Source organism: Triturus cristatus, chromosome 2_1, assembly GCF_964204655.1.
Source record: "Triturus cristatus chromosome 2_1, aTriCri1.1, whole genome shotgun sequence".
Lineage (NCBI taxonomy): Eukaryota > Metazoa > Chordata > Amphibia > Caudata > Salamandridae > Triturus > Triturus cristatus.
Genome location: NC_140581.1, coordinates 444436245 through 444458020, shown reverse-complemented (window position 1 = coordinate 444458020; position 21776 = coordinate 444436245). Strand labels below are relative to the sequence as shown.

General features: G+C 44.6%; 1 protein-coding gene across 2 annotated transcripts in view; it reads left to right on the top strand.

The window, feature by feature from the left end:
- JMY (junction mediating and regulatory protein, p53 cofactor) overlaps positions 1 to 21776 on the top strand; it is a 748581-nt gene that overhangs the window by 246732 nt on the left and 480073 nt on the right. For both annotated transcript variants that reach the window (XM_085632252.1, XM_085632253.1), the window contains exons 4-5: positions 6957 to 7126; positions 18378 to 18543. In XM_085632252.1, the coding sequence (XP_085488378.1) occupies positions 6957 to 7126; positions 18378 to 18543 (336 nt within the window). The remainder of the gene's footprint in view (positions 1 to 6956; positions 7127 to 18377; positions 18544 to 21776) is intronic.

The following is a 21776-nucleotide window of genomic DNA, read 5'->3' as shown; positions in this document are numbered from 1 at the left end:
TCTGAGAGGAGTTTGACCCCCCACTGGGACATTTCCTACTACACAGAGCTGTTACAGCGGCATTCTGAAAACACTGGACGATGTGGGCGACTGAACCTAGAGCGCTAGATTGCTGTAGATATGTAGTCCTTTCTGCAGGTAGGATAAAAACAGTCTCTTGCATATACAGAGCCATCAGGCGGGATGTTCAGAGGCACATGGAGCGACTGAGAGCACAGTGGGAGGAAGACTTACTGGTACCAATTGTAGCATAAGACTGAGATACTAGTGTGGAACAAACCTTGAAGGTCTCTAAGAACGTGAGGTTCAAGCTCATAAACTACTACGTGCTTCACAGGGTGTACCTAACGCCAGCCAGAATCAGGCGCTACCTCCAAACGGAGGAAGCGGCATGCCCACGATGTGGGACTGAGGAGGCGCACATCCTGCACATTTTGTGGGATTGTCCAGGCTTGAGGGAATTCTGGGAGGAGGTACTAGTGATTGTTGAGGGCGTCATAGATAGGGGAATTGAGCACACACCACGCTGCTGTATACTTCACTGGTTTCCACACACGGCCAAGACAAAGACTACTGGGAGATTCGAAGACTTAGCATTTGTACTTGCGAAAAGGAAAATCACAAAGAATTGGAAGTCCGCAAGAGGCCCCCAAATAGGTAGCTGAAGAAGGGAAATTGAGAGATGGGTAGCTGCAGAACATAGAGTCTTACTGCGTGCAGCGAACAGAGGCGTAGGAAACCTAGAAACAGCGAGGGCCTGGCGGAACCTAGTGAATGACCTATAAACACCAGACCTAGATGATACAGCAGATGACCAGCCTGATTCGGCACCACAGAACAGGAACAATGAAATCGGGACGCTGGAAATACGAGAGAGGTAAAGGCCCTACATCTGGGCGAGAGATGCGACAGCCTCCGCTTTCCCTCCCCCCGCCCAACTGCCAAGCATTGCCCACAGTAAGAATAGCACGGATAGATGAAAGAGGTACACACACCACTGACACATACAATTGACACTAAGCAACTTGTTTAAGGGAGGAGGGAGTTGAAAGTTAGAACTGATTGAACATGTTGACCAATTTAACCTGAACAGATATTGACATGGAAGAATGAGAGAATAATGTAATGTTAACTATGGAACAAATGTTTGATACTTGAAATGTAGAAAGCTTTTGTGAATGTCATGTGCACTAAATGCCAATAAAATCGGTTTTAAAAAAAGACCTTTTCAGATATCGGTCTTGTGGAATGATATTGAATTGTCTGTGTTCTATAGGAGATATGTAGAGTGAGGTGTCTGAGGTTTAGGTATGTATATCTCTGGGTGCAGTTTAGCCAAGTATGTTTTTATGGGTATGAAGAGACATGTTCGGCAGCTATAGTGGTGAGTAGGAAGAATCTCCAAGTATGGATGTTTTAGGGGAGGGGGTGATGACCAAACGAGCAAGGTACATGAACACATATGTTTACAGTAAAGGATAATGCAATGTTGTTCTTTGGCAATTTGCTACTATAACAGATGTAATATAATCACTTATTTTAGCAGAAGGAAAGTTGTAAAATTAGAAACACTTTAAGGGAATATGTGCATACTGGAAAAAATATTAAAAGTTTGATTGATTCAAAGTATTCCTGAAGTGAAATCTGGAATATGTTTAAACAGTAATAGTAGCAAACAGCATATTTTATATTTGAAAAGGGTACACACGTGAAACAGTGATAAGCCACAAAAGGATTGCATTACAGTCAGCATGGCTTGAGAGGATGGCTTAGTGGTTATTCTCTACAATCAAGGCAACACAATGAAAAACGTCAATGAAGCCATGCAGTTCAACCAATGTATATAACCAAGAACAGAGTTGTAACATTAGAAAAACAAAGATTGGCACATAGGTCTCGCCTTTCAAAAATGCTTGTTTATCTTTTGCAGTTGCCATTGCTTGTTGATGCTCAAAAGCAGCGGTAAAAAGTAAAAAATGTTTTGTAGGCATGCACATGCATGCTTATGCCATGACACGGTTAAATCCACTTTGGCTCTATTTTCCATGTTCATTTCCAAATGATGGATGCCATTTTGGGGCCATATCGTGACGGAACGTGTTTGTGTTATTTTATTGGGTAAGGTGTGTGAAGTTCAAACAGTTAACTCTAAATTTCTGAGTTAATACATGAATTTAGACAGAACAAGTAAGAAACATATTCTAAAGAAAGGAGCATCCTAAAGAGCATGACTGTGAGGGAGCAACAGAGATGGGGAGGTTGTGGGGCTGAGCAGCTGAGAGCCGCCTAACGGTGGTGTGGAGAAACAATAAGAAAGGGTGGGTGAACAACAAAGGACCTGGTTATGTGGAGGGTGGGGGGAGTTCTGTAGAAAACGAAACTAAATACAGTGGGGGGGGGGGAGAGCGTATGGTGGTTGGGTGGAACCAACTCATGAGGAAGAGAGCAAGAAAATATATGTACTCCTATGGCATGCTGAAAGCAAGAGACAACAAGCATTGGCATAGCCAATAGGTCTCGCTTTTGGGACCTTATAAGTGTTTAGTTATCCAGTACAATATCCTTGGTGCAATAACATCGTGTTGCATGTCTAAACACTTATAAGGTCCCAAAGGCGAGACCTATTGGCTATGCTAATGCTTGTTTTTGTGAGTGGCTGTGCAGGTATGCCACTGTGAGATAGAGATGCTGCGAGTGCTTTTACAGGAGCCCCTGTGACATTGCGCGTCTTCAAAATGTATCTTGTGTCTGGTGTAATACTTCTAGCCCCTATTCCCGTCTTCTCGCACCCAATGTTTCGTTAAATGTCCCATGTACAGCCGGGGTTGACACTCCTATTACCCCTGCCCTCCAGTGACACTTTACCCATCACGGGTGGTGGGGGTGGACGTGGTGGTGGACGTGGTGGTGGCGGTGGACGTGGTGGTGGCGGTGGACGTGGTGGTGGCAGTGGACGTGGTGGCGGCGGTGGACGTGGTGGCGGCGGTGGACGTGGTGGCGGCGGTGGATGTGGTGGTGGATGTGCTGGTGGATGTGCTGGTGGGCGTGGTGGTGGTGGGTTGCGATGGACGTGGTGGTGGTGGGTGGCGATGGACGTGGTGGACGTGGTAGTGGTGGAAGTGGTGGAGGTGGTGGACGTGGTGGAGGTGTTGGACGTGGTGGTGTTGAACGTGGTGGTGTTGGACGTGGTATTGGTGTTGGTGGTGGTGGACATGGTGGACGTGGTGGTGGTGGACGTGATGGTTGTGGTGGTGGACGTGGTGGTTGTGGTGGACGTGGTGGTGGTGGACGTGGTGGTGGTGAACGTGGTGGTGGTGGTTGACGTGGTGGTGGTGGACGTGGGGGTGGTGGACGTGGGGGTGGTGGACCTTTAGGGTGGTGGACGTGGAGGTGTTGGACATGGTGGTGGACATGATGGTGGTGGACATGGTGGTGGACATGATGGTGGACGTGGTGGTGGTGGACGTGGTGGTAGTGGTGGACGTGATGGTGATGGACGTGGTGGTGAACGTGATGGTGGTGGTGATGGTGGACGTGGTGATGGTGGATGTGGTGGTGGTGGAGGATGTGGTGGTGGTGGCCACCTCACTTTAAATGTTGTGAAAGAATTCCTTGTTCGTAAAACAGGTTTACTAGCGTCAGAAGGGAAGCGGGAAAACTTCCCCAAGCCCCACATGTGCTACAGGCTGTTGGCGCCAGTGGCATGTGTCATTATAATCGCAGCCTTCTTTATGAAACATTCTATGCCGCCAAGCCACGCTTGCAGCTGATTGGCTGTGGGCACAAGCGTGCATAAGCCTCCTCTCCCTCGCTCTACTCCTCACTCATCCGGGCCCTCCGCCTCTCGTGAGGAAGAGAGAGGGGAGGAAGGAGCATGAAAGGCTCTGAGGAAAGGTTCTAGAAAGAGGGGTGACTCAAAGGGAGAGACAAAAGGTGTAGAGAGAAAGGTAGAGGGTCGGGAGGTGGAGAGAAAGAGGGTAGTCAAAAACAGGAAGTAAGAGAGCTGAGAAAACGAAAAGGTAGAGAGAGGAAGGGTAAAGAGACAGATGTGTTGAAGTGCGTTGTATTGGAGAACTGGAGAGTGGGTGGGAAGGGGTGGGGAGAAGCGGGTAGCTGAGAGGCGATGTACAGTGAAAGTCAAAAGGAGAGATCATTAGAGGTAGAAAGGAAACAACCCGGAATAGAAAGGATGAGAGGTAGATTTAAAAAGAGGCCCGATACAGAGGCATGGCTGTGCTATACACAGAGAGGAAAGAGGTAGAGAGGTACATAGAGGATAGAAAGAAAGATGAGGCACACGAATATTTCGCGGGGAAAAAAAGATACAGTAGAGAGAGGAGTGACGTAGAGTGAGAGAGAGGATGAGGGTGGAGGTGATGTAGGTAAACCGAGAGGAAGAATAAGAAAGGCGAGGTAGGGATAGAGATGAGCGAGTCATTAAACTCTCGAGCCGGGCCCGAGTCTGACCCTTGGCTCTGGCACAGCTCAAGCCCAAAACGAGCAGAGCTTTCAGGGGAGGCCGTGAGGCTTAGGGACTACAAATGCCACCCATGTAACATGGGAAGCACGGTTTGAACCCGGCCTGGACTCAACATCCTGTCAATCCGGCACAGCTCCCCATTTCATGTTTAAAAAATAAAAAGTGTCAAGTAGTCTGTGGCTGTGGCGAAGCACTCCTATTTCTGTTGTAAAGTTCGTGCTATGTGACATAGCTAGCAAGCCCGGGAGTGGTGCGCGTGCTCTTTTTCAAAGCACATACTCGTGCTTGTGGCGCGCTACTGTGCACTCCCGCAAGGCGTATGCCACCACAAGCACGAGTATGTGCTTTGAAAAAGAGCTGCACGACGGCTAAAGGTCTCCTATGCAGCGCATGCGCGCTGCGTAGGCGAGACCTAAAAAGTAGATCTCTTAGCATAAACAGTGGAAGTATACAGGTCATCCAATCAAAAGGATGGTAAAGAAACTATGCTCCTTTGGAGAGACAAACAAAAGACAAGCATTGGCAATATATATTTTTTTTAAACGCTATGACGGAGGTGTCATGTCATTTAGTAGGCTCGTGCCAACACAGATGCATGCCCCTGCAAAAGGAGGTGTACATTTTATTTCTATTTACCAGTTCAAGATGGATTAGTAAATACAGAGTTGTGTAAAATGCGCTTTTTGGAATTGGCACTAATATGCTTTTATGATATAGTGCCTTTAAAAAACAAACAAACCACCAACTCAAAAGTGGGTTGGGTGTGTGTTGGGAGTGGGCATGGAACGAGGCAACATTGGGGAAGGGAGGATGGGAGAGATGGACAGTCAACAATGGGGAAGCACATGGACGACAGAGAACGAGAAATGGGGGAGCACATTGTGCATGGGCAGACGTTAAGGCACACCGAGATTGGAGGGTGGGCAGGTAGGAATGGGGTAGCACGCAATGGAGGGTTGGCAAGGAGGGATGGGGAAGCACACTGACAATGGAGGATGGGTATGTGGACATAAGGAAGCAGACGGACAGCAGAGGGTGAGTGGGAGTTATTAGAGAAGCACACAGACAGCATAAGGGTGGAGAAGCAAGGGCATACCTGAGAGAGGGAGGAAGGCCAGGGGAGAAACACACAAGGTGAAAAAGAGGAACATGAAGTAGACTAGGGAGACACCAAGGAATCACATGCGCTCTTGTAGAGTGCTTAACCAAAAAGAAAAAAAGTAGCTCTTGAAAAGCGAGCAGTGAAAGGACTCAAGTAATGGGTCTGTGCTCCAGGGGAGGGATAAACACCAGAAGAAGATGAAAAGCTCACAGAAACTGACAAGTAAGAAGCAAGGAGTGACAGTAAAGCTAACCAATGGTATGTAATGGGCAGGCTCTAAGATCACTAAAAGCTAACAATATGTCTTGCAAAAGACAACATGTGCTCGGTCTTTGGTGAACCCAAAAGATTAAGGAATGCCATTTAGTAAGAAGGAAGCAAATAAGAGCAACAAGTTAACCAACCAGTTGTGAGCAATGGCCTGATCCGCATCCCATTCTGAGTATTGGTATCATACATTACTGCTTTTCTATAATAGGGGCCAGATGTATCAACGCGTTTTGTGATCGCAAATTGAAAGAAAGCGATTCACAATGTATGAAACATCTTTTAATTGCAATTTGGGTAATCACAATTATTTGGGATTACCTAAATTGCAAATGCAGTTAGGGAATTGCAATATGCGGCTCCCTAAATGTTATTCTTGAGGCCATCGCAAATTGCGATATTGCTGTAAGGAATTGCAAATTAACACCAAATTCAAGTTGGTGGTGAATTGCGATTTCCTAGTAAAAAGCACTTTTTTGGTTTTTTGAAAGTGCCATGTGGCACACAATCGTGGCATTAGGGCATGTATGTGCGCCACATGTTCACACATACATATTTCAGGGGTGCAACAGGGTTTCCTTTTGGAACCCTTGCACCCTTGAAATTGCATGCGCTATTTGCGAGTACCTTTTGGGTACTCGCAAATTGCGCATGCAATTCCCATTCATTCCTATGGGCCTCTAGGCCCATAGGAATGAAAGGGAAGCCAATCCTTATTTGCGACTCGCAATTTGCGTGTCGCAAATAAGGAATGCGTAGAAATTGCAAATAGCATTTTGCGAGTCCTTATTAGCGATTTGCTAAAAATCGCTATTAAGGACTCGCAAACTAATACAATTATGCATCTGCCCCAAGATAACTAAACTACTTGGCCCACTGAGTCAGTCTATTGGGAATGTTCATTTAGCTTCTAGATTCTCGTCTTTATTTATAGTTAAGTGTAATTTCTGATTTTTCGTTGTGTGTTTGAACATTGGTCCTCGCCATGAACTCTCTTCTTGCTTCCCAAATGTATCCATTGGTCTAATCTTTGACACACGTTTTACAGCTTTTACCACTTGTAATTTTTCTCTAGCATCATTCTTAAGTATTTTATTTTTCGTATAGCTGTATTAGATCGCATGCGAGCAGACCAGAAAAAGTATGGCAAGGCATCGTGGGCAGTTGCGGTGGACAGAATGGAAAAGCTCCAATATGCAGTTTCAAAGGAGACCCTTCAGCTGATGCGTGCAAAAGAAGTCTGCTTGGAGCAGAGGAAACATGCCCTTAAAGAAGAGGTAAGTATCATCAGCTATATATCCTTTTTGAGGCTTAGGAAAAATAAATGATAAAACACATGGAAATTAAAGCCCAATGTACTAAGATTTTTCATGGTTGCAAAGCCTATGGTCTGCAAAGTTGAATGTTTTGCAACCACAATGTACAAAAACATCCTGCGAGTCAGAACACATAAAATTGTTTACACTTCCAAAATTTCATCTGAGACCCATTCCAACTCAGAAATAGGAGGGGCGTAAAAAAGACGCTCTCCACCTATTTGTGATTCACAATGATATGTATCGTTGGTTTTCAACTCTGATTAGAGTCTCAAACCATCGAACAGTTACTGACACCTGACTTTGGGTGTTAACCAGTTTGCAAAGTGTAAGGGGTAGCTTTGGTACAACATCGATGTTTATGAATGTTGATGGGCAGCCTTGGGGTTGCAGTAGCGAGGTACAGGGGGGCTGTCCGACTGTGGTCCAGGGGACAACTGCAAGCTCCGCTTGATGTTATGCCCTATGCAAAGAAAATAAAACCTCTCTCCCTTTAAGGTATGTTGTTGTTATATTTTTTTCACACTCAGAAAATGCTCTGAGGTCCTCTGTATCGGTCAGGCTTTGTAGAAAGTATGTTCTGCTTCATTAACAACAATAAGGCAGCTATTTTTGCAGACCCCTACGAATATTCATTTTGCAGTGCACCAAATTAGTACAGCAGTTTCATCACAAATTGAAGCCCAGGCCAGAGCTCATTAGAAATTTATCAAAAAATGATCTATAAAAAGAATTATAATGTGATCCTAGCCTTAACGTCCAGTTGAAAAGTCTGAACAATTACTGCAAAGATGTCAGCCTATTGGGAAAGACTAAGAGGCGCATGTTCATGAGACAACAAAAAATAACATCAACAGGTGTGTATAGCAAGACCCACCTCAAATTCCGTTCGATAGGTCCACCATTCCAGTACGTCATCCCAAGTAGGGTATCAAATCAAATAACCATCTCCGTGGTATTATGAAAAACAATTCGCACGAACTCTAGTAAGAAAGCGTAGTGATATTAGCTAAGCGGTTGGATTTAGGGAATATTGATAAGTAATGTGTTGTAACAAACGTATTCAAAGTTAGATGAACGCCACAAAATTAATATAATTGCCTAAAGCAGTCCACGATCTCAAATTCAATTGATAATGTGGCACAATATCCTTGTATATAAATCACATCCAAGCCAAAATCATAGAGTGTTGCTATCCCATAGTATAGATATAAAAAGAATTATGGCCAAAAAAAGACACCCATCAATGTAGAACTCATAGTCATGATGAGTGAAAATAAATCGAATAAAACAAGATGATAAGTATATATTAAAAGTCATGTTAATCGTATATGGGGGAAAGCATATGAAGCAAACTAACTCCGACCCCCACTCTAAGCCGATATAACTTAAAGTACAATAACGTAGACATCGATTCTAAACATGTATATAGTAACAATAACCACTCACCAAGATAATACTTGAGTCGGTATTTGAGTGTGCAATGTCCAATCCGAAATGCAGAACACACCGCAATAAAGTGTGACTAAGTAGAGAAACCTAGATACAAAGATAATGGGCGTCTAAGTATAGGAACAATATCTGTGAAACGAATCGTACAAGGACGTAATGCGTTATGAAACACATGGTAATAACTAGTTTAATCGTGAGTTAAACATAACACCGATCTCACCTAACTTCATAATATTGCTAATGAGTCCAAATAAAAATGATCCTAAATCCCAAACCGTAAAGGAAAATAAACGACCCCCATGTACATCGGATGTCCTTACTGGGTAATAGTACTCCGTCAAGAACCATGCGTCTGGTAACGCGAAGAGAAAGTCACGAATAAAATGCGCGGCTAACCATTTTAAAATAAGATATGGTGCCGCTGCCTAGTATATGGGAGCTGCGAGCGCCATCTTTGAAGCGTCAAAATATTGACTCTGGAAATGTTAAATCAAGACTATAAAAATACTGACCCCATATACGCAATAGGATAGAGAGCAGAATCATAAAGTGTTCACAATATCCCCTTTCCAGAGTGATTATTTCATGTACTGTGGGGGGGGGGGACATCTCGTATTACAAACACCAGAAGCGTGGCTCCCTTATCGTCCTCGGTATGCTGTATCTGGGTGTACGATTTGTAATCTATTTGTCTATGGGTTTCCAGTAGTTCTGCATGCTTAATGCGGGCCTCCTGTAGTGATGCTGTCGTTGTGGTGTCACCTACCGCTTCTTGTTCCAATTTATTCATGGTGTTTTTGACCGTTTTGAGATTATTGTGTATTTCTTGCCTAGCACCGTCTTTGGTGCTTATGGGTATGCCCCATATCACTGTTTGAATGCGTCCAGTTCTAGGTGGGATGTAGAGGCTTTGCCAGCATTTTCTGTGAAGTAGTTTGTGATACCCCTTGCCAGTGCGCTACAAAAGACTGAGTCTTCCAACATTTGTGGCCATAGTTTCCAGGTGGGGACCGGGTTGGGAATTCTGCCCCAGGCTAGGGTGATCTCTATGGGGTTGTGGTCCGAAAAAGTCTTATCTAGGAATGTGACGTGTGTAATCTGAGCAAAGGAAGACAGAGCAGAGTATCCTATCCATCCAGGTATGGAGTTGATGAGTCGGATAGAAGAACAAATACTCTGTTGGTTGAATTTTTCAGGCTATAACAAATTGCGGTTCAAAGCCTGAGGGTCCTAGGGAGAGTTTAAAGACCGCCATAGGTTTATTCCCAATAACAAGATAAACAACAGTACGAAACCCTGAGGTCTATGAAAATGCTAGAAAGGTGTGGAAGCCCACTACAACAAAGTTTAATCAAAACAAAAAAGTGAAACAGAACCAATATCTAAGCCCAATAGACCTATCTATGGGCATATCCCTTTATAGGACGTAATCCCTCACTCACCAATGGTGACATGCTTCATCATTTGGAATTCTCCTCCCAGAGGAAAAACCTAGTTCCTCTGGGGGCTACAACCCCCTCTCTGAGAGGGAGGAGCTCAGGGATGTTTTGAGATGTAATACTGGATATATAAAATCCACAAATGTAGAGCTAATAGTGTGAGTGAGGTCGCAGCGCAAACAAACATTTTTTTATCAGGAACGTGTGGGGGTAAGTGAGGTTAAAACTAACTCAAGGACGTAGAAAAAGGCTTTATTATGGAACGTCCTTGGCCAGGATTAAAATACCGTGCACCAACAGTCAAAAATAATAAACCGTGGTGGTAGAATAACAATAATAGGTCAACATGTTTCAGCCATGTAGCCTGTGAGAAGGCTGGGTTTTCATCAGGACCAGAACTGCTACTGCGAAAGTGAAACTGTGTATAAACACAAAAAAAGGATACAGGGACACATTCTTGTGAAGTGTCCGTTGATGGTGAATATTACCTACAAAAATAAAAAAAATGTGAAAATGCTAGATATAGCAAAGAATCGATACTGTTTCACAGAAAGAATCTGAAATAAAATCAACTTACCCGTGAACACTGGGTAAGTCACCAACCTCTACCTGGCAACCGCTCAGGAAAGGAGCACCGCTCTAGAAAATACGGTGATAACCAATTGTTAATAAAACATGTCATGAATAATTAAAGGGGAATTGTTATGCCAATTCTATTAATACACCTTAACAAGCATGTTGAAAAGAGCCAAAACCAGTAAGGGGAAACTGACGTATAGAAAACAAAAAACGTAAAAAGCTCATATAGCCCAGAGTCAAAACATATAGTTCGTTCAAACAATGAATGACATCATGTCTGGGATAACAATATATAACATGTGAGGAACTGTATGAAGAATGTCAAGTACATATAAAACTCATCATTCTGTATTGTCAATCATCAATAACAGAAATCCGCACAACCAACTTTTCAAACGAACCATGGTGATGTATAAACTCATGTCTGTATAACCGGTATAGTAATAACACAGTGTGTCAAAGAAAACATTGTTTAAACAAAGATAACATTGCCTGCTTTGCAAGAAGACCACAGCGATTTCAAAACAGATGTCTTTATAGGCAATATCACTAAATAACAATGTAGCAACAAGGCATCGTTCAAAGAAGTTACTGAACTGCCCGGCCTACATACAGTCAAAATATTGAAAACTGCAGATGAAAACGTAGGCTATAGACTAACTGGAGCAAGACGACCTATGGGGGCTTACCTGTCCGTCTGTACGCCGGCGTGGTGTTGAGCCTGAAGCCGGAGGTACCGGGACATTAAGGCCATTTCCTTAAAAAGCCACTCCCAAGCAAAGCCTGACCAATCGCCGTACACAAGAAAACGGCTGAAAAGCGCATGTCCGATACAGAGACCACAGAATTAATGAGCATGCGCGACATTGAAGCCGCTTCTTTCAAAAGCCACTCCCAAGGGAAGCCTAATCAATAGCCGTACACAAGAAAGCGGCTGAAAAGTACATGTCCGATACAAAGGCCACGGATATTGTGAGCATGCGCATAATGAATGTTGTCACCACTGCGTGTACGCGCAAGCGCATTAATTACACAAGTCCATACATGTACGTGAATGCCCATGGACAGCGAACAAATGCTAAATAGCAGCGCTGGTATACCCGCAAATTAGTTGTGAGGAAGCGGGGCAAGTCTGCAAAAGTAGAAAATCAACAAAGATGAAAACAGATATAAAACTAATACCATCATAATAAAGTCTTTCGAGAGGCATAAGAAAGAGTAAAACACTCAGAATGTGGAAACACAGCCATACAAGTGAACAGGATACGTATGATGTAAATAACAGAGTGGACTGAAGATAATAAGGATATCTGTAGTAATCGGGTGTCAATTGAAATAATCAATGGTGTCATTGTGTTGCAATCATATAGCAGATGCATAAGCAAGCTAGAATGTAAAAAAGAACAAGTACCTACAATAACAACCAAGGAATATCGTCATTCAATCCATTAATGTCTGACTGTAACTTGTGTACCCACCATTGTTCACGCCTGAACAGAAAGGTAGTGAACTCAGTAAGGTGAGGTGGAATGAACGGTTTTTCTAAAACTGTCCACTTTAAATCACTAGGACTGTGTTTTGCTGTAAGAAAGTGGTTCGTCAACTTAGTAGAAGCCCTGCCACAACGGATGGTACTCTTGTGCCCTAGGATGCGGGTTTTGACCCGTCGAGTAGTCATCCCTACATATCGTAACAGGCAAGGGCATGTGATCATATAAATCAAATTGTTGCTATTGCAGTTCGTGTAACAGTTAAGAACCCATGGTCTAAGCGACCCAATGTCGATCTCTGTTGTTCTAGATGTGTGGCAACAAGCCGCACAAGAGCCACAAGGAAAATGTCCTAGTATTGGCGAAAAGCCCCATAGTGTGTTCTGTGTCTCTTTCTTACGGGCCCGGGGGAGAGTTTGTACTAAACAGTCCCTAATATTGCTGCTCCGTTTGAATGCAAACAGGGGTCGTGGTAATGTTTCCTCACCTATGTTTAGAATTTTCCAATTCGACAAACTGGTCTTTTTGATTTTGTTGGAGAAATTACAAAAGGTATGAACACATGTCAGTCTGTTCGTTGTCTCTTTCAAAACTTTAGGTTCAAGTAAAGCCTCCCAATTATTGTTGAAGGCCCGTTTAGATGATCTTCTCACTAATTTGCTGGGATACTGTCTAACTTGTAGTTGTTTTGACAAGTTACGGGCATATTCCTGATATTTCTCAATGGATGAACAATTCCTTTTTAAGCGTAAAAACTGACCAAAAGGCAGATTATCACGCAAAGCTTGTGGATGGTAACTACCATATAACAAGAGGGAATTTTTAGCCATTGGTTTTCTGTACAGTTCAGTACTGAGGCCTCCTTCAAAAGGTGAAATCAAAATATCCAAGAAGGGTAAATGAGTCTTGCTACAATCACAAGTAAAGTTAAAAAAAGCATTACAGTTGTTAATCCAGATTTTGAACTCAAGAAGGGATGTCAACGAACCACGCCAGACTACGAAAACATCATCAATATATTTTTTCCACACACGTATGTGAGCTTTGTATGGATTGTTGATACTGAAGTGATATTGAGGGTTCTGCGAGGGACAGGAGCACATAGTCTGCAAAAAGAGAGATTTTATGAGTGTCACCCCCAAAGGGTATCCCTTTAATCGACTGGGTGTCTCTAATAGACATTGCTAATGGCTTAATACTAAGCGCAAATAGTAAGGGTGATAATGGACACTCTTGCCTAGTGCCTCTCGTTAGAGAGAAGGGGGCCGAAAGCACTCCATTGACCTTCACCCTAGAGTGGGGGTGTGCGTAGTTGGCTTCAATCATTTGAATGAAGGCAAAATGCGTTAGCGTGCGAAAGAGAAAGGTCCAATCCACCCGATCAAAGGTCTTCTCGGCGTCTAGGGCTACCAACACCGCTGGAATCTTGCGTTTGGTTGCTTTTTCGATGAGGTGTATTGTACGCCTGATATTGTTGTGTGTCTGGCGACCTTTGATGAAGCCGGATTGATCAGGGTGGTGTAGATCTGGCATCAGGTCGTTCAGCCGAGCCGCTAAAATAGCAGAGTACAGCTTCACATCTAAATTCAAAAGCTTAATTGGGCGGTAGGAGGCACATAGTTGCACATTTTTCCTGGGTTTAGGAATAACCAACACTACAGCCTCGGCCATTGATGGGGTCACCTCTCCGGCCTCCGCCATGTAATTAAAAAGGTCTGAGAGGTGTGGAATGAGATAAGGTGCAAATGTTTTATAAAAGTGGGCCGTCAGGCCATCCGGGCCTGGGGGCTTTGTGTATTTTAAGAGCTGTTTTGTTCCCCTGGGTATATGAGATGTGACGGAGTTTCTAAAGTGTGAGTTCCGCCCTATTATTATAGATAGCCTTCAGTTTACCCCGCAACGCTGTAAGGGTGCGAAGAGAAAGCCTGGAGGGATTTGATTTGTGTGCCTTCTCTTCCAATTCCAATTATGTCTCTAGGTTTTCCCTCTCTTTACTACGTTGTTTAATGTGGAGTTGAGCTCTATGCATTTTCCCCTGATGACTGCTTTAAAAGCACCCAAGTATTGCTCACTGAGGTGTCCTCAGCTTTATTTAGTTTAAAAAAGTCAGTGATCGCTTCTCGGAGTTCGGTGCGCAGCACCCTATCTCGCGTAAGGGAGATCGGGAAATACCATTTAGGCGTGGTCGTCGAGGCCGCCCCACATTGAAAGCAAATTGAAACAGGACAGTGATACGAAAGACAGAGAGGGAAAATCTTAGCCTCCTTGAGTGTGCCTAAAAGGTTTTGACTGATAAAAATATAATCCAACCTAGAATAGGTGCGGTGCACGTGGGAATAAAATGTGTAATTGCTAGACTGAGGGTACATAGTTCGCCAGGCGTCGTGGAGTCCTGAGGCAGAAATTCTCTGTTTAATGTCTGCGGTAAAGGAGCTAGATTCAGCTTGGTGTGAGTGCGTGCTATCTGAATCTGCCTACCAAAAGAGGTTAAAGTCCCCCATGAGAATCGTTGGCCCCTCCGCAAAAATGGTCTATTTTGTCCAGTAGGGTAGTTAAAAAAACAGTTTGTCCAGTGTTGGGTGCGTAGGCCACGATAAAGGTACTCAGTTGACCCCTCAGTGCACCCTTGACCATAACCAGCCTACCCTCCTTGTCTGATTGGATGGCCAATGGTTGAAATTTCGTCGAGGAATGGAATAAAAGCACAACCCCGCAGTGTTTAGTGAGTGCTGAGGATCTGTAAATAAGGGGGTATTGTTTGTGTTTGAGTCGCGATTCTTCATCTCTCCGGAGGTGAGTCTCCTGAAGTGCCACTATGTCAAAGTGGTGATCAGTGAGATATTTCCCGGTAATTCTTTTTTTTTGCCTCTTTTGTGGGGAATTGAGCCCCTTTCCACGTTCCACGATCCTATTGTAATTACCATTTTCTCCGAGACATTTCTCTTCCTCCCCCTCCCCCGCCCCCCCCGCTCACATCCCTCCCAAGTAAGACAATGGTATCAAATTCCCAAGTAGACATGCGTAAATCTCCCAGGTGTGCCTGTTGTGTTGGAGGTCCCCGGACCATAAGGCCAGTATATTGCCTATCTGAGCCAAGCTGCCACCACTCCTTTAACCCTCCCCCTCCCAGAAAACTAAGGAAAAACCCAACCCCAAACTTTATCAACAATAACACGTCGGGTCGATGGTAAGTCTCTGACCGTGGATGTAACCATCTATCTGGACGCGTTAGTGGATGGCGTGACCGATAACCCCATCCACGCCCATCTCGGCAGATCAAATGTAGCTACGGTGGCCCTTCGAAGTTGGGCAGTTCTTTCTTTTCCTCTACTCTGAGGCTGGTGTCAGGATTAGAAAACATCATGGCTTTCGACAGTGCACGAAAGTCTGAGTAAGGAGGGAGCATAGCCCCGCAGCCCTTGAGGAGTACTATCCTGTAATCTCCCATCTCCCATTTCACTTATGGTTCCCCCTTGAACTCGTAGACCATTGTGACGATGATGAGCCTGGTCGCTGTGACCCTTCTACTTTACTTTGGGAAGGCTCAACGTCGGTGGTAGAGAGACCCAATAACTCGAGCCCTTCCCTCAGTTCCTTATTGTGGCGTTGCTTGTTTTTGTACTCAAAACTCAGGCCGAACTGGTAGGTCCAGCGGTATCTGACTTTATCATCGCGGAGTTTGGAGGTAATGGGCCTAAACTGTTGCCGTCGCACTAAGGTGGCGGGCGCCAAGTCTTGGTAGACGCTGCAGGTATGACCTTGGAAAGAAATCACGTTGTGTTTTCTGGCTGCCAACAGGACTGCTACTTTCACTTTATAGGAGTGGAATTTCGCCAGTATGTCTTGTGTTCATCTCCGTTCTCCGGTTGGTGGTCCCCCGACCCGGTGAACCCGCTCCAGCTTGATTTTAAGAGTTTGTGGGCTTAGGATTTCAGCAAATAGACCTTTGAGTAAAGCTTCCAAATCTGGACCTTCCGCCCCCTCCTCTAGATCACGGATCCGTAGGTTTTCTCTTTGAGCCCTGTTTTCCAAATCCTCAGCTTTAGTTAGGGTTGGAGAAGCTGATCCTGGAGGGTGCACATTTTGTCCTGCATGTCAGAGGTCTGTTGGTCGACTTCTTGAGTTTGGGTCTCCAGATCAACCACTCTGACCCCCACCAAGTCCACATCTTGTTGGAGGGTGGCCAGTCTTTCATTGAGGTCAGTCTTCAATTGGTTGATGGAGGCCTTAATATCCTGGCTAAGTTCTTTTCGAAGTTCCATTTTGAAATTCCGCAGGGAAGCCATGAGGTCGTCCTTCGTGAGGGCCATGGTGTTTGTGCTGTCGTCATGTCTTGAAGGCAAATGCTTATCCACTGCAGGGAAGAAGTTAGAAACTTTTGTTGTAGCTTTTTTCAGCGTCCTCCTTGGCGTCATAGAGGCGGACCAAGTGATGACTCCGCTTCCACCTTACGAAAAGCCTTTAACACCCTCTCCTCCTGCTGTACGTGGGTGGCGCTGCTGAATGTCAGGGGTGTCCGCAGGAGCCTGTTTCCTTCCCTCCAGTAGGTCACTGGTCTTTTAGAGCGTATGCACCTACCACCTAGGGGACAGGCAGTGATGTGAGGGCCGGCTTGTCGGATGTTCCCCTTGTCTTCACATCTTCAGGGGTCCCGCATTGTTACTCAGGATCTTGTCTGTCCCTGTTGGCAAAGGAAGTACCCACTATGTGCTCCTGTTGCAGTGGGGAGGATCGGCACAATTCAGGGCCCAGATATGTAGTCGTCCCCCTCGATTCTGACGGTTTACCCTGCAGGGGGTAGGGCGGCGATCGGGTTCTTCTTGGGCGTATGGCTACCCAGGCGAGTAGGGTCCCAGTTCCTCCCGGTGAAGCGAGGCAGCCTGGAGTGGTTGTGGCGCCGCTCGTGCACCTTAGCTTCTCGCCTGGACACCTCCGCTGGGCACCGCCACTGTATGTCACCCCTGTCGCTGGAAAATGGAAGATGGTTGCGGGCCTTATGAGGGACCCCGAGCGCTGCTCGCTCATGTCATAGCCGCCATTTTAAAGTCAGGCGCTGGGGGCTTGACACTTGGGAGTCGTTCATCCTCCCACCCCGGGCCGCCCAGGTTAGATATGGCAAGTGTAATAGTCCCCTTCTATGAGACACCTCCCTTATTTCATGCACTCGGGGCCCCCGACACACCTGATTGCGGCGGCCGTGAAATGCGGGTCTTCCGTGCTGGCCGATGTTGAGGAGTTCCTCTCGTCATTCTTCGCTTCGGCAGGGGCGATAATGGTGGACAGCAATGTGGCTCAAATGCTGAGCGGAGCAGAGATTCCAAGTTGCTGTAGCTCCTTGACCGCCCGCCTCCAGCAGGTTCTTCAGCCGTTCATTAAGTGGCGGCTGCCATTTTGGGCGATGTCACATCCGGACTGTCGGGGCTCCGTTGTGGCTGCTACGAGAAGCCTGCTGCAGAATCTTGGTTTCCCCACACACACAAGCCGTCGGGCTCTCGCTCTGTGTCGTGGTGGCAATGGTGACGCCATAGTTCAGCTGGTATGCCCCATAGACATAAGCGCAGACCGGGAGCCAAGACGGATTACGTCCATTCGGCCATCTTGCCCGGCCACGCCCCCTGGGAATTTTATGTTTGGTGGAGTTGTGAATAAGCTCCACTTTTCTTATGGGAAATGCTGAGTCTGCAGTGTTTCTTAAGCAGAAGAACAACTGTAGATGTTTTAAAAGACGGGTTAAAGACCCAAAAATAAAGATAGGCAGGTTTGATAAGAGATGCTGGCATGGAGTCACAGTGCTGCCGAGCAACCCGTTGCGCAAGATCAGCTCTGATATTAGTGAGTAGGTAGAAATAAAATATAAGCGGTGTGAGAGTGAACCTAATAGTAATAGCAGAAGATTATGTCTGTAGTTGGGTAATGCTAACTGTGTGTATTATTAAAACAGATGTACCTTTTAAAAAAGTGTTTTGCAAATTCAGTGAAGAGTAAGTTTACAATTTGTATGGATTTATTGAAGTTACTCATGATGGAGAACAACGATTTATGCCTAAATAATGTATCTCAGTACATTATGTCAGTAGAATATTTAATAGACAAGTTAATCCTTTTATAAAATACCCTACATTACAAAGTAAATCTCTGCTTTCTGTGAGTGTTACACATGTATTTTATGGGAACTCTTTTATTATCTCTAGATTCATTGTTTATACACCAGCTATAAAAAAAGAAAACACTTTCTTTTCCCTCACTTTTTAGATGCAGAGTTTACAAGGTGGAGCCGAAGCCTTGGCCCTTTTGGATCAACTCGAAGCTGATTATTACGATCATCAGCTTCAGCTTTATGAAGTACAGTTTGAGATTCTCAAGTTTGAAGAGCTGCTGCTAACTGCACAACTTGAAAGCATCAAAAGACAAATATCAGGTGCAGTCCAAGTATAATTTAAATAATCCATTTACTAGCATAGACAGTGAGTTCTGACTGCACAATAAATTATTTGGTGACTATGATGGATAAATGTTATAATTATAACTATATTCCATAAAATAGCTACATATCACATTAATCAACGCATTTTATGGACACGTAACTTTGATTTATGTAAATAAAAAGTACCATCTTGAGATGCACCCAACCAGTCTGATTCATAATCATCAACATTCACAATGCTTTTCACACAAACACACACTTTTATACCAAATAGGGTTGAATAAGTGTGCATGTTGGTTTTCAAAAACATCCCAACATTCCCATGTTTTCTGGAAGCAAAATGTAAGGAATTTCTCAGCCTTTAAAATGAGTCAAAGTTGAGAAATACATTTATATATATTTATGTTTGCATAGTAGGTACATTTGCATCTTAACTCTAACCATAGCCTTTTGGGTTTTGCATTGTTGTAAAATCTGCATGATTAGGGTTAGGCACATTCATAAAGGTCCATGATTTACATAATTATGAAAATCCTAGGCACTTCCTGCTTATATTCTAGTAAATCACCCCCTCATGTGTTTAGTACATTTGTTAATACCTTGTTTAGAAATTAATCTGGGAATATATTGAATTTTCAATAGAACATCCTGGTAGATGGGACACATTTCACATTTAATTCAGAAGAGTTTGAAGGCTTCCCCACGCTTCTCTTGCATTGTGCTGCTTCCATCTCCATCAACAACTCTGTCCTTTTCCATTATTTTGCAATTACAGATGGTGCAATTAAACCTCAGTCACAGTGAACCAGAGTCATCAAACCTGCTAAAGTTGTAGATTTTCTGGTATATACCTGTGTTTGGAGTAAATGCAATACTTTTCAGAAGTTCTTGGAGAGCGTGAATTCATTACTGTTTCTCTCTAGGGAAAATGCATGTACGAGGCATGTGTGACTGTAGATGTACATGCTGTGCATACTCCTGCCATCTAACTGTTGGGCCCGAATATGTGCTAGTTGCTTTTCATCGTAGAATTCTTCATGAGTCATGAGCTACTGTAAATCCACCTATTGCTTGCAATGTGCATGGTCAATGGCTCCATTGGTAGGATGTTTTCTTTCAACTATCCGGTTGGGAAGTGTGCTTCAGGTCTACGCCATCGCAATATTCTTTTTGGCCTTCATGGTTCCTCTCCCTCCATCAGTTTTGTACTCAATCGCACTCCCCTTCTCACATATCAGGTTATCTACTGCAGTTTCATTCAAGACGAATCTCCGATCGACCTTGGCCGTGGTGGGCCTTGGAGCATTGTCCATCGGGACCTCTGTACCTTCCACTCAGTCCTCCCTTACCATGCCTCACCTGTGATGGAATGGAAGCCTTTTTGATATTACCATCGGTGTTGCGCGAAACCTCCACTAGTTCTGTAATCTTTGGCTCTCACCAGAGCATGGTGAGCATCTTCCGACGCATGCCAGTCCACAAAGTCAGGTTTCTGACCAACCACTGCCTGTTGATGATCTTCCTTAGGACCTTGGCTAGGCATGGTAACAGGGAGATTGTTCTGTAGTTGGTGAGTGTTGAAGTGTCCACAGAGAGTTTTGTCAGGAATGGAATGACAGTTGCATGTTTCAAAGCATCTAGGCAGTTCGTAGAAGAGGTGGAGACATTTAGAATGGGTGTGAGCATGGCGCTGATGGGTACCAGTCCTTTAGAGTAGGAATGGTTGGGGCAGGTGTGATGGGGCACCTGAGTGAATGGACTTTAGGGTGGCATCAGTTTCTTCTTGGGTGATGGATGATGTGGTTAGCATTGGTACTTTGGATAAGATCAAAAGATGTTTGGCGAAGTTTGTCGGGCCCACCCACTGGTTGAAGTTTCTGTATATGGCTGGATGTTGTTGCTGAAGAATTGAGAGAGGTTGTTGCAGCAGTCCTGCAAGGAGTTGATCAAGTTGGAAAGTAGCCCATGGTGAGGTGAAATTTATCACAATGTTGAAGATTTCTTTGCTTCTGTTGGTTCTGGCATCGATGCAGTCTGCCAGAGCTGTGCCTTTGGTGAACAGGATAATTTGGTGGGAGCGTCTTAGTGCATATTTAAACATGCTCCTGTCTTCATTGTCTTGTCTCATTCTCAATTTGTGTTCCAGTTGTTTGCAGTGGTGTTTCATCAGTATGAGTTCCTACGTGTACCAACTGGCCTGGGGTCTGGATCTTGTTGTATTACTTTGTTTGATGAGGGGCAGGAATTTACTGAAGTGATCCAATTGTGGAAATTCTTGATGTCTTTTGAGAGACTGTTTCTGTGTTTGGATCGGTGAGTGTTAAGAGCGGTTTTTCTGTCCTTGATGCTGTCCACTTTCCGTCAGCTGGTCTGGTAGTGGTACGTGTGCATTGGACCAGGAAGGGGACTGGAAGTTGAAAAGGGCGTGGCCTGTCCAGGGGACTGGTATACGCTTGTTGATTCAGATGTTGCTGAAGTTGGGGAAATTGGGTCCAGGAGGTGTCTGGTTGCGTGGCTAGGTCCCTTTACTCTTTGGGTGAGGCCCAGGCTTCCACTGTCTTCAATGAATGCTCTTGAGATGGACTTTGTTTCATGGAATGTTGAAACTGGCTGCGTAAGAACTGTACTTAGCAGGCTCTCTGTAGCCCGGATTAAGTCCACAAGGGGGTGAAACATCCTTCGGGAGGAAACAGGCTGCCCAACCTTCTTGATTGGGGAATACAAGGGGTACAGGAGAATTTGAATGTCTTTCTGAGGATGCTTTAGTTCTCCTCTGGGAAGCATGGGCACCAGGTACCAGAAAAAGGCGTAGGGGATCCTGGAATGTTTCAGTACATTGGTACTTTGGTGCATGGAAAGAGATTTCAGCTGCCTGGAGGCTTCTGCGGTGATAGTAGTTTATTTTTGTATCAGGTTTGTTCAGCCATGCTTTAAGTTACGGAAAAAATATGTATTGCATGTCAGATTTGTATTGTGCCCAAATTGCATGAAGACATGCCAGTTGTTAAAGATGTTTTGGTGTGTAGATTCATGACGGAGAAACTCATTCCAAGATTTCCAGGGTTAGGTATATTTCCTTGTAGGATGTCTGTAGAATTCTTAGCTTATTTGAAGCATGACCAACAAAAAGGTTTTTGATTTTGTCAGTTCAGCTAGAAATCGGCAACTTTAACTTTGTTGTGGTTCATTTTAGAGTATCCGATGTTCAGACTTTGGAGGCAACCCTG